General features: G+C 83.6%; 1 protein-coding gene across 5 annotated transcripts in view; it reads right to left on the reverse strand.

Moving 5' to 3' along the window:
• The window catches only part of CEP152 (centrosomal protein 152), a 43,202-nt gene extending 42,133 nt beyond the window's left edge, over positions 1 to 1,069 (reverse strand). For all 5 annotated transcript variants that reach the window (XM_048481800.1, XM_048481802.1, XM_048481798.1 and 2 more), the window contains exons 1-2: positions 859 to 1,069; positions 56 to 122 (exon numbers count right to left, since the gene is read on the reverse strand). In XM_048481800.1, the coding sequence (XP_048337757.1) occupies positions 56 to 122; positions 859 to 926 (135 nt within the window). In that variant the 5' untranslated portion in view covers positions 927 to 1,069. The remainder of the gene's footprint in view (positions 1 to 55; positions 123 to 858) is intronic.
• Positions 1,070 to 13,121: the final 12,052 nt, after the last annotated feature.

Genomic DNA, 13,121 nt, shown 5'->3' on the forward strand with positions numbered 1-13,121 from the left:
AAGAAATAAACATAAGCATCCCCCGGCCGTTTACAATTTATTCTCCAGAACTCACATTTTGTGGCTTGGCTGTAACTGGATGATCGTTCCACCTGGCCTCCTGATCCCAGGGTTCACATACTCTGGACAGAAAGGAAGCAGGCTTTAAGAATCTCATTAATATTGGTATCCTTCCTACAGTATGAAAGTAACAGTCATATTTTTTTAGCTGCTCAAAGTGCCACCAAGTCACAACCAACTTATGGTGCCCCCACAGGGTTCTCGTGGCAAGAAATTAACAGAGGTGGTTTGCTATTGCCTGCCTCCGCGTAGCGACCCTGGACTTCCTTAGTGGCCTCCCAGCTAAATACAAACTAGTGCAAAAGCTGCTTGGCTTCCAAGATGGAACAAGATGGGGCTAACCAGCGTGGTGTAGTGGTTAAGAGAAGGTGCACTCTAATCTGGAGGACCGGGTTTGATTCTCCGCTCTGCCACTTGAGCTGTGAGGCTTATCTGGGGAACCAGATTAGCTTGTGCACTCCAACACATGCCAGCTGGGTGACCTTGGGCTAGTCACAGTTCTTCGGAGCTCTCTCAGCCCCACCCACCTTACAGGATTTTTGTTCTGAGGGCGGGGAGGGAAAGGAGATTTAAGCCCCTTTGAGTCTCCTTACAGGAGAGAAAGGTGGGATATAAATCCAAACTCTTCTTCTAACCTGGCCAAGAATTATAATGCTACAGAAGGCATATTGTTAAGCCATGTCACTTGCACACGCTTTCTACTAAATACGGTTCGGTCTACCCATATAGTTCTTCTGAATGTAGTTTCAGGTCTTCATTTTTAAGAGACTGGAGGAACAAGCGAGAAATATCCCTTACTGATCATGCTCCCCGGGTGCGCTACAGTTGGAGAAGTTGGAGAGGCGATCCCCGCTGTCTTCCAGCATGTCATGGGGAAGGTCCGTCAGCAGTTTCTGCAACTGAAAAAAAGAAGTATCACTATTTGCACAGGCTACATGTCCATTAAATGCAACAGCAGAAGCATCTTCGGTTATTCCAACACACAGGAAGTGATAGATTCAGAAGGCAATAGGACCATGGTGGCGAACCTTTGGCGCTCCAGATGTTATGGACTACAACTCCCATCAGCCCCTGCCAGCATGGCCAATTGGTCGTGCTGGCAAGGGCTGATGGGAATTGTAGTCCATAACATCTGGAGTGCCAAAGGTTCGCCACCACTGCAATAGGACATTACATTTCTACTAAAAGACCCACACCCTTACAATGACCGTGGATGCGACCCTCCCCCCACATTTCTGAAATATTTATTCATTAACTTTATTTCGTTGAGGCTCAAAAAGGATTATTGTTGATAGCATACCTGTAGAGCAGGGCTGTCAAACTCTAACCCTCCGGATGTTCATGGACTACGATTCCCATCAGCCCCTGTCAGAACGACCACTTGGCCATTTGGCAGGGGCTGATAAGAATCGTACTCCATGAACATCTGGAGGGCCAGAGTTGGACACTCCTGCTGTAGAGGAACAGCTGCCATTGGAGTGGTGGTGCTTCCAGACGCATCTTAGAGGAAGATATTACACTGATGATAATTGGAGCTTAGATCGACTTGGAAAGCAGATATAAACCCTCTTCTGCAAAGACGGAATGGACGTTAATAAGGATATTTTTGACAGGAGTTAACAAAAGGAGCTCCACAGTACAGAGTGGGAAGCTGCCGTGCTGCAGTCAAAGCTCTGCTCACAGCCTTACAGAATCGATTTCAGGTAGATGGCTCAAGGTTGACTCCACCTTCCAAGGTCAGTAAAATGAGTAGAAGAAGAAGAGTTTGGATTTATATCCCCCCCTTTCTCTCCTGTAGGAGACTTAGAGGGGCTTACACTCTCCTTGCCCTTCCCCACTCACAACAAACACCCTGTGAGGTAGGTGGGGCTGAGAGAGCTCAGAAGAACTATGACGCCACATCTCAAAAAGGATACCGAGGAGATAGAAAAAGTGCAGAGAAGGGCAACGAGGATGATTGAGGGACTGGAGCACCTTCCTTATGAGGAGAGGCTGCAGCGTTTGGGACTCTCTAGTTTGGAGAGGAGACGTCTGAGGGGGGGGATATGATTGAAGTCTATAAAATTATGCATGGGATAGAAAATGTTAACAGAGAGAAATTTTTCTCTCTTTCTCACAATACTAGAACCAGGGGGCATTCATTGAAAATGCTAGGGGGGGAATAATTAGGACTAATAAAAGGAAACGCTTCTTCACACAACATGTGATTGGTGTTTGGAATATGCTGCCACAGGAGATGGTGATGGCCACTAACCTGGATAGCTTTAAAAAGGGCTTGGGCAGATTTATGGAGGAGAAGTCGATCTATGGCTACCAATCTTGATCCTCCTTGATCTCTGATTGCAAATGCCTTAGCAGACCAGGTGCTCAGGAGCAGCAGCAGCAGAAGGCCATTGTTTTCACCTCCTGCATGTGAGCTCCCAAAGGCACCTGGTGGGCCACTGCAAGTAGCAGAGTGCTGGACTAGATGGACTCTGGTCTGATCCAGCAGGCTAGTCCTTATGTTCTTATGACTAGCCCAAGGTCACCCATCTGGCATGTGTTGAAGTGCACAGGTTAATCTGAATTCCCCAGATAAGCCTCCACAGCTCAAGCGGCAGAGCGGGGAATCAAACCTGGTTCCTCCAGATTAGAGTACACCTGCTCTTAACCACTATGCCACTGTTGCTCTCAAGACCCAGTTTGCTGGGGGTATAGTGTAGATCAGGGGTAGGGAACCTGCGGCTCTCCAGATGTTCAGGAACTACAATTCCCATCAGCCTCTGTCAGCATGGCCAATTGGCCATGCTGACAGAGGCTGATGGGAATTGTAGTTCCTGAACATCTGTGGGTGGGGGGGGGGGGGGGTGGGGGGGGGGGGGGGTGGGGGGGGGGGGGGGTGGGGGGGGGGGGGGGTGGGGGGGGGGGGGGGTGGGGGGGGGGGGGGGTGGGGGGGGGGGGGGGTGGGGGGGGGGGGGGGTGGGGGGGGGGGGGGGTGGGGGGGGGGGGGGGTGGGGGGGGGGGGGGGTGGGGGGGGGGGGGGGTGGGGGGGGGGGGGGGTGGGGGGGGGGGGGGGTGGGGGGGGGGGGGGGTGGGGGGGGGGGGGGGTGGGGGGGGGGGGGGGTGGGGGGGGGGGGGGGTGGGGGGGGGGGGGGGTGGGGGGGGGGGGGGGTGGGGGGGGGGGGGGGTGGGGGGGGGGGGGGGTGGGGGGGGGGGGGGGTGGGGGGGGGGGGGGGTGGGGGGGGGGGGGGGTGGGGGGGGGGGGGGGTGGGGGGGGGGGGGGGTGGGGGGGGGGGGGGGTGGGGGGGGGGGGGGGTGGGGGGGGGGGGGGGTGGGGGGGGGGGGGGGTGGGGGGGGGGGGGGGTGGGGGGGGGGGGGGGTGGGGGGGGGGGGGGGTGGGGGGGGGGGGGGGTGGGGGGGGGGGGGGGTGGGGGGGGGGGGGGGTGGGGGGGGGGGGGGGTGGGGGGGGGGGGGGGTGGGGGGGGGGGGGGGTGGGGGGGGGGGGGGGTGGGGGGGGGGGGGGGTGGGGGGGGGGGGGGGTGGGGGGGGGGGGGGGTGGGGGGGGGGGGGGGTGGGGGGGGGGGGGGGTGGGGGGGGGGGGGGGTGGGGGGGGGGGGGGGTGGGGGGGGGGGGGGGTGGGGGGGGGGGGGGGTGGGGGGGGGGGGGGGTGGGGGGGGGGGGGGGTGGGGGGGGGGGGGGGTGGGGGGGGGGGGGGGTGGGGGGGGGGGGGGGTGGGGGGGGGGGGGGGTGGGGGGGGGGGGGGGTGGGGGGGGGGGGGGGTGGGGGGGGGGGGGGGTGGGGGGGGGGGGGGGTGGGGGGGGGGGGGGGTGGGGGGGGGGGGGGGTGGGGGGGGGGGGGGGTGGGGGGGGGGGGGGGTGGGGGGGGGGGGGGGTGGGGGGGGGGGGGGGTGGGGGGGGGGGGGGGTGGGGGGGGGGGGGGGTGGGGGGGGGGGGGGGTGGGGGGGGGGGGGGGTGGGGGGGGGGGGGGGTGGGGGGGGGGGGGGGTGGGGGGGGGGGGGGGTGGGGGGGGGGGGGGGTGGGGGGGGGGGGGGGTGGGGGGGGGGGGGGGTGGGGGGGGGGGGGGGTGGGGGGGGGGGGGGGTGGGGGGGGGGGGGGGTGGGGGGGGGGGGGGGTGGGGGGGGGGGGGGGTGGGGGGGGGGGGGGGTGGGGGGGGGGGGGGGTGGGGGGGGGGGGGGGTGGGGGGGGGGGGGGGTGGGGGGGGGGGGGGGTGGGGGGGGGGGGGGGTGGGGGGGGGGGGGGGTGGGGGGGGGGGGGGGTGGGGGGGGGGGGGGGTGGGGGGGGGGGGGGGTGGGGGGGGGGGGGGGTGGGGGGGGGGGGGGGTGGGGGGGGGGGGGGGTGGGGGGGGGGGGGGGTGGGGGGGGGGGGGGGTGGGGGGGGGGGGGGGTGGGGGGGGGGGGGGGTGGGGGGGGGGGGGGGTGGGGGGGGGGGGGGGTGGGGGGGGGGGGGGGTGGGGGGGGGGGGGGGTGGGGGGGGGGGGGGGTGGGGGGGGGGGGGGGTGGGGGGGGGGGGGGGTGGGGGGGGGGGGGGGTGGGGGGGGGGGGGGGTGGGGGGGGGGGGGGGTGGGGGGGGGGGGGGGTGGGGGGGGGGGGGGGTGGGGGGGGGGGGGGGTGGGGGGGGGGGGGGGTGGGGGGGGGGGGGGGTGGGGGGGGGGGGGGGTGGGGGGGGGGGGGGGTGGGGGGGGGGGGGGGTGGGGGGGGGGGGGGGTGGGGGGGGGGGGGGGTGGGGGGGGGGGGGGGTGGGGGGGGGGGGGGGTGGGGGGGGGGGGGGGTGGGGGGGGGGGGGGGTGGGGGGGGGGGGGGGTGGGGGGGGGGGGGGGTGGGGGGGGGGGGGGGTGGGGGGGGGGGGGGGTGGGGGGGGGGGGGGGTGGGGGGGGGGGGGGGTGGGGGGGGGGGGGGGTGGGGGGGGGGGGGGGTGGGGGGGGGGGGGGGTGGGGGGGGGGGGGGGTGGGGGGGGGGGGGGGTGGGGGGGGGGGGGGGTGGGGGGGGGGGGGGGTGGGGGGGGGGGGGGGTGGGGGGGGGGGGGGGTGGGGGGGGGGGGGGGTGGGGGGGGGGGGGGGTGGGGGGGGGGGGGGGTGGGGGGGGGGGGGGGTGGGGGGGGGGGGGGGTGGGGGGGGGGGGGGGTGGGGGGGGGGGGGGGTGGGGGGGGGGGGGGGTGGGGGGGGGGGGGGGTGGGGGGGGGGGGGGGTGGGGGGGGGGGGGGGTGGGGGGGGGGGGGGGTGGGGGGGGGGGGGGGTGGGGGGGGGGGGGGGTGGGGGGGGGGGGGGGTGGGGGGGGGGGGGGGTGGGGGGGGGGGGGGGTGGGGGGGGGGGGGGGTGGGGGGGGGGGGGGGTGGGGGGGGGGGGGGGTGGGGGGGGGGGGGGGTGGGGGGGGGGGGGGGTGGGGGGGGGGGGGGGTGGGGGGGGGGGGGGGTGGGGGGGGGGGGGGGTGGGGGGGGGGGGGGGTGGGGGGGGGGGGGGGTGGGGGGGGGGGGGGGTGGGGGGGGGGGGGGGTGGGGGGGGGGGGGGGTGGGGGGGGGGGGGGGTGGGGGGGGGGGGGGGTGGGGGGGGGGGGGGGTGGGGGGGGGGGGGGGTGGGGGGGGGGGGGGGTGGGGGGGGGGGGGGGTGGGGGGGGGGGGGGGTGGGGGGGGGGGGGGGTGGGGGGGGGGGGGGGTGGGGGGGGGGGGGGGTGGGGGGGGGGGGGGGTGGGGGGGGGGGGGGGTGGGGGGGGGGGGGGGTGGGGGGGGGGGGGGGTGGGGGGGGGGGGGGGTGGGGGGGGGGGGGGGTGGGGGGGGGGGGGGGTGGGGGGGGGGGGGGGTGGGGGGGGGGGGGGGTGGGGGGGGGGGGGGGTGGGGGGGGGGGGGGGTGGGGGGGGGGGGGGGTGGGGGGGGGGGGGGGTGGGGGGGGGGGGGGGTGGGGGGGGGGGGGGGTGGGGGGGGGGGGGGGTGGGGGGGGGGGGGGGTGGGGGGGGGGGGGGGTGGGGGGGGGGGGGGGTGGGGGGGGGGGGGGGTGGGGGGGGGGGGGGGTGGGGGGGGGGGGGGGTGGGGGGGGGGGGGGGTGGGGGGGGGGGGGGGTGGGGGGGGGGGGGGGTGGGGGGGGGGGGGGGTGGGGGGGGGGGGGGGTGGGGGGGGGGGGGGGTGGGGGGGGGGGGGGGTGGGGGGGGGGGGGGGTGGGGGGGGGGGGGGGTGGGGGGGGGGGGGGGTGGGGGGGGGGGGGGGTGGGGGGGGGGGGGGGTGGGGGGGGGGGGGGGTGGGGGGGGGGGGGGGTGGGGGGGGGGGGGGGTGGGGGGGGGGGGGGGTGGGGGGGGGGGGGGGTGGGGGGGGGGGGGGGTGGGGGGGGGGGGGGGTGGGGGGGGGGGGGGGTGGGGGGGGGGGGGGGTGGGGGGGGGGGGGGGTGGGGGGGGGGGGGGGTGGGGGGGGGGGGGGGTGGGGGGGGGGGGGGGTGGGGGGGGGGGGGGGTGGGGGGGGGGGGGGGTGGGGGGGGGGGGGGGTGGGGGGGGGGGGGGGTGGGGGGGGGGGGGGGTGGGGGGGGGGGGGGGTGGGGGGGGGGGGGGGTGGGGGGGGGGGGGGGTGGGGGGGGGGGGGGGTGGGGGGGGGGGGGGGTGGGGGGGGGGGGGGGTGGGGGGGGGGGGGGGTGGGGGGGGGGGGGGGTGGGGGGGGGGGGGGGTGGGGGGGGGGGGGGGTGGGGGGGGGGGGGGGTGGGGGGGGGGGGGGGTGGGGGGGGGGGGGGGTGGGGGGGGGGGGGGGTGGGGGGGGGGGGGGGTGGGGGGGGGGGGGGGTGGGGGGGGGGGGGGGTGGGGGGGGGGGGGGGTGGGGGGGGGGGGGGGTGGGGGGGGGGGGGGGTGGGGGGGGGGGGGGGTGGGGGGGGGGGGGGGTGGGGGGGGGGGGGGGTGGGGGGGGGGGGGGGTGGGGGGGGGGGGGGGTGGGGGGGGGGGGGGGTGGGGGGGGGGGGGGGTGGGGGGGGGGGGGGGTGGGGGGGGGGGGGGGTGGGGGGGGGGGGGGGTGGGGGGGGGGGGGGGTGGGGGGGGGGGGGGGTGGGGGGGGGGGGGGGTGGGGGGGGGGGGGGGTGGGGGGGGGGGGGGGTGGGGGGGGGGGGGGGTGGGGGGGGGGGGGGGTGGGGGGGGGGGGGGGTGGGGGGGGGGGGGGGTGGGGGGGGGGGGGGGTGGGGGGGGGGGGGGGTGGGGGGGGGGGGGGGTGGGGGGGGGGGGGGGTGGGGGGGGGGGGGGGTGGGGGGGGGGGGGGGTGGGGGGGGGGGGGGGTGGGGGGGGGGGGGGGTGGGGGGGGGGGGGGGTGGGGGGGGGGGGGGGTGGGGGGGGGGGGGGGTGGGGGGGGGGGGGGGTGGGGGGGGGGGGGGGTGGGGGGGGGGGGGGGTGGGGGGGGGGGGGGGTGGGGGGGGGGGGGGGTGGGGGGGGGGGGGGGTGGGGGGGGGGGGGGGTGGGGGGGGGGGGGGGTGGGGGGGGGGGGGGGTGGGGGGGGGGGGGGGTGGGGGGGGGGGGGGGTGGGGGGGGGGGGGGGTGGGGGGGGGGGGGGGTGGGGGGGGGGGGGGGTGGGGGGGGGGGGGGGTGGGGGGGGGGGGGGGTGGGGGGGGGGGGGGGTGGGGGGGGGGGGGGGTGGGGGGGGGGGGGGGTGGGGGGGGGGGGGGGTGGGGGGGGGGGGGGGTGGGGGGGGGGGGGGGTGGGGGGGGGGGGGGGTGGGGGGGGGGGGGGGTGGGGGGGGGGGGGGGTGGGGGGGGGGGGGGGTGGGGGGGGGGGGGGGTGGGGGGGGGGGGGGGTGGGGGGGGGGGGGGGTGGGGGGGGGGGGGGGTGGGGGGGGGGGGGGGTGGGGGGGGGGGGGGGTGGGGGGGGGGGGGGGTGGGGGGGGGGGGGGGTGGGGGGGGGGGGGGGTGGGGGGGGGGGGGGGTGGGGGGGGGGGGGGGTGGGGGGGGGGGGGGGTGGGGGGGGGGGGGGGTGGGGGGGGGGGGGGGTGGGGGGGGGGGGGGGTGGGGGGGGGGGGGGGTGGGGGGGGGGGGGGGTGGGGGGGGGGGGGGGTGGGGGGGGGGGGGGGTGGGGGGGGGGGGGGGTGGGGGGGGGGGGGGGTGGGGGGGGGGGGGGGTGGGGGGGGGGGGGGGTGGGGGGGGGGGGGGGTGGGGGGGGGGGGGGGTGGGGGGGGGGGGGGGTGGGGGGGGGGGGGGGTGGGGGGGGGGGGGGGTGGGGGGGGGGGGGGGTGGGGGGGGGGGGGGGTGGGGGGGGGGGGGGGTGGGGGGGGGGGGGGGTGGGGGGGGGGGGGGGTGGGGGGGGGGGGGGGTGGGGGGGGGGGGGGGTGGGGGGGGGGGGGGGTGGGGGGGGGGGGGGGTGGGGGGGGGGGGGGGTGGGGGGGGGGGGGGGTGGGGGGGGGGGGGGGTGGGGGGGGGGGGGGGTGGGGGGGGGGGGGGGTGGGGGGGGGGGGGGGTGGGGGGGGGGGGGGGTGGGGGGGGGGGGGGGTGGGGGGGGGGGGGGGTGGGGGGGGGGGGGGGTGGGGGGGGGGGGGGGTGGGGGGGGGGGGGGGTGGGGGGGGGGGGGGGTGGGGGGGGGGGGGGGTGGGGGGGGGGGGGGGTGGGGGGGGGGGGGGGTGGGGGGGGGGGGGGGTGGGGGGGGGGGGGGGTGGGGGGGGGGGGGGGTGGGGGGGGGGGGGGGTGGGGGGGGGGGGGGGTGGGGGGGGGGGGGGGTGGGGGGGGGGGGGGGTGGGGGGGGGGGGGGGTGGGGGGGGGGGGGGGTGGGGGGGGGGGGGGGTGGGGGGGGGGGGGGGTGGGGGGGGGGGGGGGTGGGGGGGGGGGGGGGTGGGGGGGGGGGGGGGTGGGGGGGGGGGGGGGTGGGGGGGGGGGGGGGTGGGGGGGGGGGGGGGTGGGGGGGGGGGGGGGTGGGGGGGGGGGGGGGTGGGGGGGGGGGGGGGTGGGGGGGGGGGGGGGTGGGGGGGGGGGGGGGTGGGGGGGGGGGGGGGTGGGGGGGGGGGGGGGTGGGGGGGGGGGGGGGTGGGGGGGGGGGGGGGTGGGGGGGGGGGGGGGTGGGGGGGGGGGGGGGTGGGGGGGGGGGGGGGTGGGGGGGGGGGGGGGTGGGGGGGGGGGGGGGTGGGGGGGGGGGGGGGTGGGGGGGGGGGGGGGTGGGGGGGGGGGGGGGTGGGGGGGGGGGGGGGTGGGGGGGGGGGGGGGTGGGGGGGGGGGGGGGTGGGGGGGGGGGGGGGTGGGGGGGGGGGGGGGTGGGGGGGGGGGGGGGTGGGGGGGGGGGGGGGTGGGGGGGGGGGGGGGTGGGGGGGGGGGGGGGTGGGGGGGGGGGGGGGTGGGGGGGGGGGGGGGTGGGGGGGGGGGGGGGTGGGGGGGGGGGGGGGTGGGGGGGGGGGGGGGTGGGGGGGGGGGGGGGTGGGGGGGGGGGGGGGTGGGGGGGGGGGGGGGTGGGGGGGGGGGGGGGTGGGGGGGGGGGGGGGTGGGGGGGGGGGGGGGTGGGGGGGGGGGGGGGTGGGGGGGGGGGGGGGTGGGGGGGGGGGGGGGTGGGGGGGGGGGGGGGTGGGGGGGGGGGGGGGTGGGGGGGGGGGGGGGTGGGGGGGGGGGGGGGTGGGGGGGGGGGGGGGTGGGGGGGGGGGGGGGTGGGGGGGGGGGGGGGTGGGGGGGGGGGGGGGTGGGGGGGGGGGGGGGTGGGGGGGGGGGGGGGTGGGGGGGGGGGGGGGTGGGGGGGGGGGGGGGTGGGGGGGGGGGGGGGTGGGGGGGGGGGGGGGTGGGGGGGGGGGGGGGTGGGGGGGGGGGGGGGTGGGGGGGGGGGGGGGTGGGGGGGGGGGGGGGTGGGGGGGGGGGGGGGTGGGGGGGGGGGGGGGTGGGGGGGGGGGGGGGTGGGGGGGGGGGGGGGTGGGGGGGGGGGGGGGTGGGGGGGGGGGGGGGTGGGGGGGGGGGGGGGTGGGGGGGGGGGGGGGTGGGGGGGGGGGGGGGTGGGGGGGGGGGGGGGTGGGGGGGGGGGGGGGTGGGGGGGGGGGGGGGTGGGGGGGGGGGGGGGTGGGGGGGGGGGGGGGTGGGGGGGGGGGGGGGTGGGGGGGGGGGGGGGTGGGGGGGGGGGGGGGTGGGGGGGGGGGGGGGTGGGGGGGGGGGGGGGTGGGGGGGGGGGGGGGTGGGGGGGGGGGGGGGTGGGGGGGGGGGGGGGTGGGGGGGGGGGGGGGTGGGGGGGGGGGGGGGTGGGGGGGGGGGGGGGTGGGGGGGGGGGGGGGTGGGGGGGGGGGGGGGTGGGGGGGGGGGGGGGTGGGGGGGGGGGGGGGTGGGGGGGGGGGGGGGTGGGGGGGGGGGGGGGTGGGGGGGGGGGGGGGTGGGGGGGGGGGGGGGTGGGGGGGGGGGGGGGTGGGGGGGGGGGGGGGTGGGGGGGGGGGGGGGTGGGGGGGGGGGGGGGTGGGGGGGGGGGGGGGTGGGGGGGGGGGGGGGTGGGGGGGGGGGGGGGTGGGGGGGGGGGGGGGTGGGGGGGGGGGGGGGTGGGGGGGGGGGGGGGTGGGGGGGGGGGGGGGTGGGGGGGGGGGGGGGTGGGGGGGGGGGGGGGTGGGGGGGGGGGGGGGTGGGGGGGGGGGGGGGTGGGGGGGGGGGGGGGTGGGGGGGGGGGGGGGTGGGGGGGGGGGGGGGTGGGGGGGGGGGGGGGTGGGGGGGGGGGGGGGTGGGGGGGGGGGGGGGTGGGGGGGGGGGGGGGTGGGGGGGGGGGGGGGTGGGGGGGGGGGGGGGTGGGGGGGGGGGGGGGTGGGGGGGGGGGGGGGTGGGGGGGGGGGGGGGTGGGGGGGGGGGGGGGTGGGGGGGGGGGGGGGTGGGGGGGGGGGGGGGTGGGGGGGGGGGGGGGTGGGGGGGGGGGGGGGTGGGGGGGGGGGGGGGTGGGGGGGGGGGGGGGTGGGGGGGGGGGGGGGTGGGGGGGGGGGGGGGTGGGGGGGGGGGGGGGTGGGGGGGGGGGGGGGTGGGGGGGGGGGGGGGTGGGGGGGGGGGGGGGTGGGGGGGGGGGGGGGTGGGGGGGGGGGGGGGTGGGGGGGGGGGGGGGTGGGGGGGGGGGGGGGTGGGGGGGGGGGGGGGTGGGGGGGGGGGGGGGTGGGGGGGGGGGGGGGTGGGGGGGGGGGGGGGTGGGGGGGGGGGGGGGTGGGGGGGGGGGGGGGTGGGGGGGGGGGGGGGTGGGGGGGGGGGGGGGTGGGGGGGGGGGGGGGTGGGGGGGGGGGGGGGTGGGGGGGGGGGGGGGTGGGGGGGGGGGGGGGTGGGGGGGGGGGGGGGTGGGGGGGGGGGGGGGTGGGGGGGGGGGGGGGTGGGGGGGGGGGGGGGTGGGGGGGGGGGGGGGTGGGGGGGGGGGGGGGTGGGGGGGGGGGGGGGTGGGGGGGGGGGGGGGTGGGGGGGGGGGGGGGTGGGGGGGGGGGGGGGTGGGGGGGGGGGGGGGTGGGGGGGGGGGGGGGTGGGGGGGGGGGGGGGTGGGGGGGGGGGGGGGTGGGGGGGGGGGGGGGTGGGGGGGGGGGGGGGTGGGGGGGGGGGGGGGTGGGGGGGGGGGGGGGTGGGGGGGGGGGGGGGTGGGGGGGGGGGGGGGTGGGGGGGGGGGGGGGTGGGGGGGGGGGGGGGTGGGGGGGGGGGGGGGTGGGGGGGGGGGGGGGTGGGGGGGGGGGGGGGTGGGGGGGGGGGGGGGTGGGGGGGGGGGGGGGTGGGGGGGGGGGGGGGTGGGGGGGGGGGGGGGTGGGGGGGGGGGGGGGTGGGGGGGGGGGGGGGTGGGGGGGGGGGGGGGTGGGGGGGGGGGGGGGTGGGGGGGGGGGGGGGTGGGGGGGGGGGGGGGTGGGGGGGGGGGGGGGTGGGGGGGGGGGGGGGTGGGGGGGGGGGGGGGTGGGGGGGGGGGGGGGTGGGGGGGGGGGGGGGTGGGGGGGGGGGGGGGTGGGGGGGGGGGGGGGTGGGGGGGGGGGGGGGTGGGGGGGGGGGGGGGTGGGGGGGGGGGGGGGTGGGGGGGGGGGGGGGTGGGGGGGGGGGGGGGTGGGGGGGGGGGGGGGTGGGGGGGGGGGGGGGTGGGGGGGGGGGGGGGTGGGGGGGGGGGGGGGTGGGGGGGGGGGGGGGTGGGGGGGGGGGGGGGTGGGGGGGGGGGGGGGTGGGGGGGGGGGGGGGTGGGGGGGGGGGGGGGTGGGGGGGGGGGGGGGTGGGGGGGGGGGGGGGTGGGGGGGGGGGGGGGTGGGGGGGGGGGGGGGTGGGGGGGGGGGGGGGTGGGGGGGGGGGGGGGTGGGGGGGGGGGGGGGTGGGGGGGGGGGGGGGTGGGGGGGGGGGGGGGTGGGGGGGGGGGGGGGTGGGGGGGGGGGGGGGTGGGGGGGGGGGGGGGTGGGGGGGGGGGGGGGTGGGGGGGGGGGGGGGTGGGGGGGGGGGGGGGTGGGGGGGGGGGGGGGTGGGGGGGGGGGGGGGTGGGGGGGGGGGGGGGTGGGGGGGGGGGGGGGTGGGGGGGGGGGGGGGTGGGGGGGGGGGGGGGTGGGGGGGGGGGGGGGTGGGGGGGGGGGGGGGTGGGGGGGGGGGGGGGTGGGGGGGGGGGGGGGTGGGGGGGGGGGGGGGTGGGGGGGGGGGGGGGTGGGGGGGGGGGGGGGTGGGGGGGGGGGGGGGTGGGGGGGGGGGGGGGTGGGGGGGGGGGGGGGTGGGGGGGGGGGGGGGTGGGGGGGGGGGGGGGTGGGGGGGGGGGGGGGTGGGGGGGGGGGGGGGTGGGGGGGGGGGGGGGTGGGGGGGGGGGGGGGTGGGGGGGGGGGGGGGTGGGGGGGGGGGGGGGTGGGGGGGGGGGGGGGTGGGGGGGGGGGGGGGTGGGGGGGGGGGGGGGTGGGGGGGGGGGGGGGTGGGGGGGGGGGGGGGTGGGGGGGGGGGGGGGTGGGGGGGGGGGGGGGTGGGGGGGGGGGGGGGTGGGGGGGGGGGGGGGTGGGGGGGGGGGGGGGTGGGGGGGGGGGGGGGTGGGGGGGGGGGGGGGTGGGGGGGGGGGGGGGTGGGGGGGGGGGGGGGTGGGGGGGGGGGGGGGTGGGGGGGGGGGGGGGTGGGGGGGGGGGGGGGTGGGGGGGGGGGGGGGTGGGGGGGGGGGGGGGTGGGGGGGGGGGGGGGTGGGGGGGGGGGGGGGTGGGGGGGGGGGGGGGTGGGGG

This window comes from Sphaerodactylus townsendi, linkage group LG17 (assembly GCF_021028975.2).
Source record: "Sphaerodactylus townsendi isolate TG3544 linkage group LG17, MPM_Stown_v2.3, whole genome shotgun sequence".
Classification (NCBI taxonomy): Eukaryota; Metazoa; Chordata; class Lepidosauria; order Squamata; family Sphaerodactylidae; genus Sphaerodactylus; species Sphaerodactylus townsendi.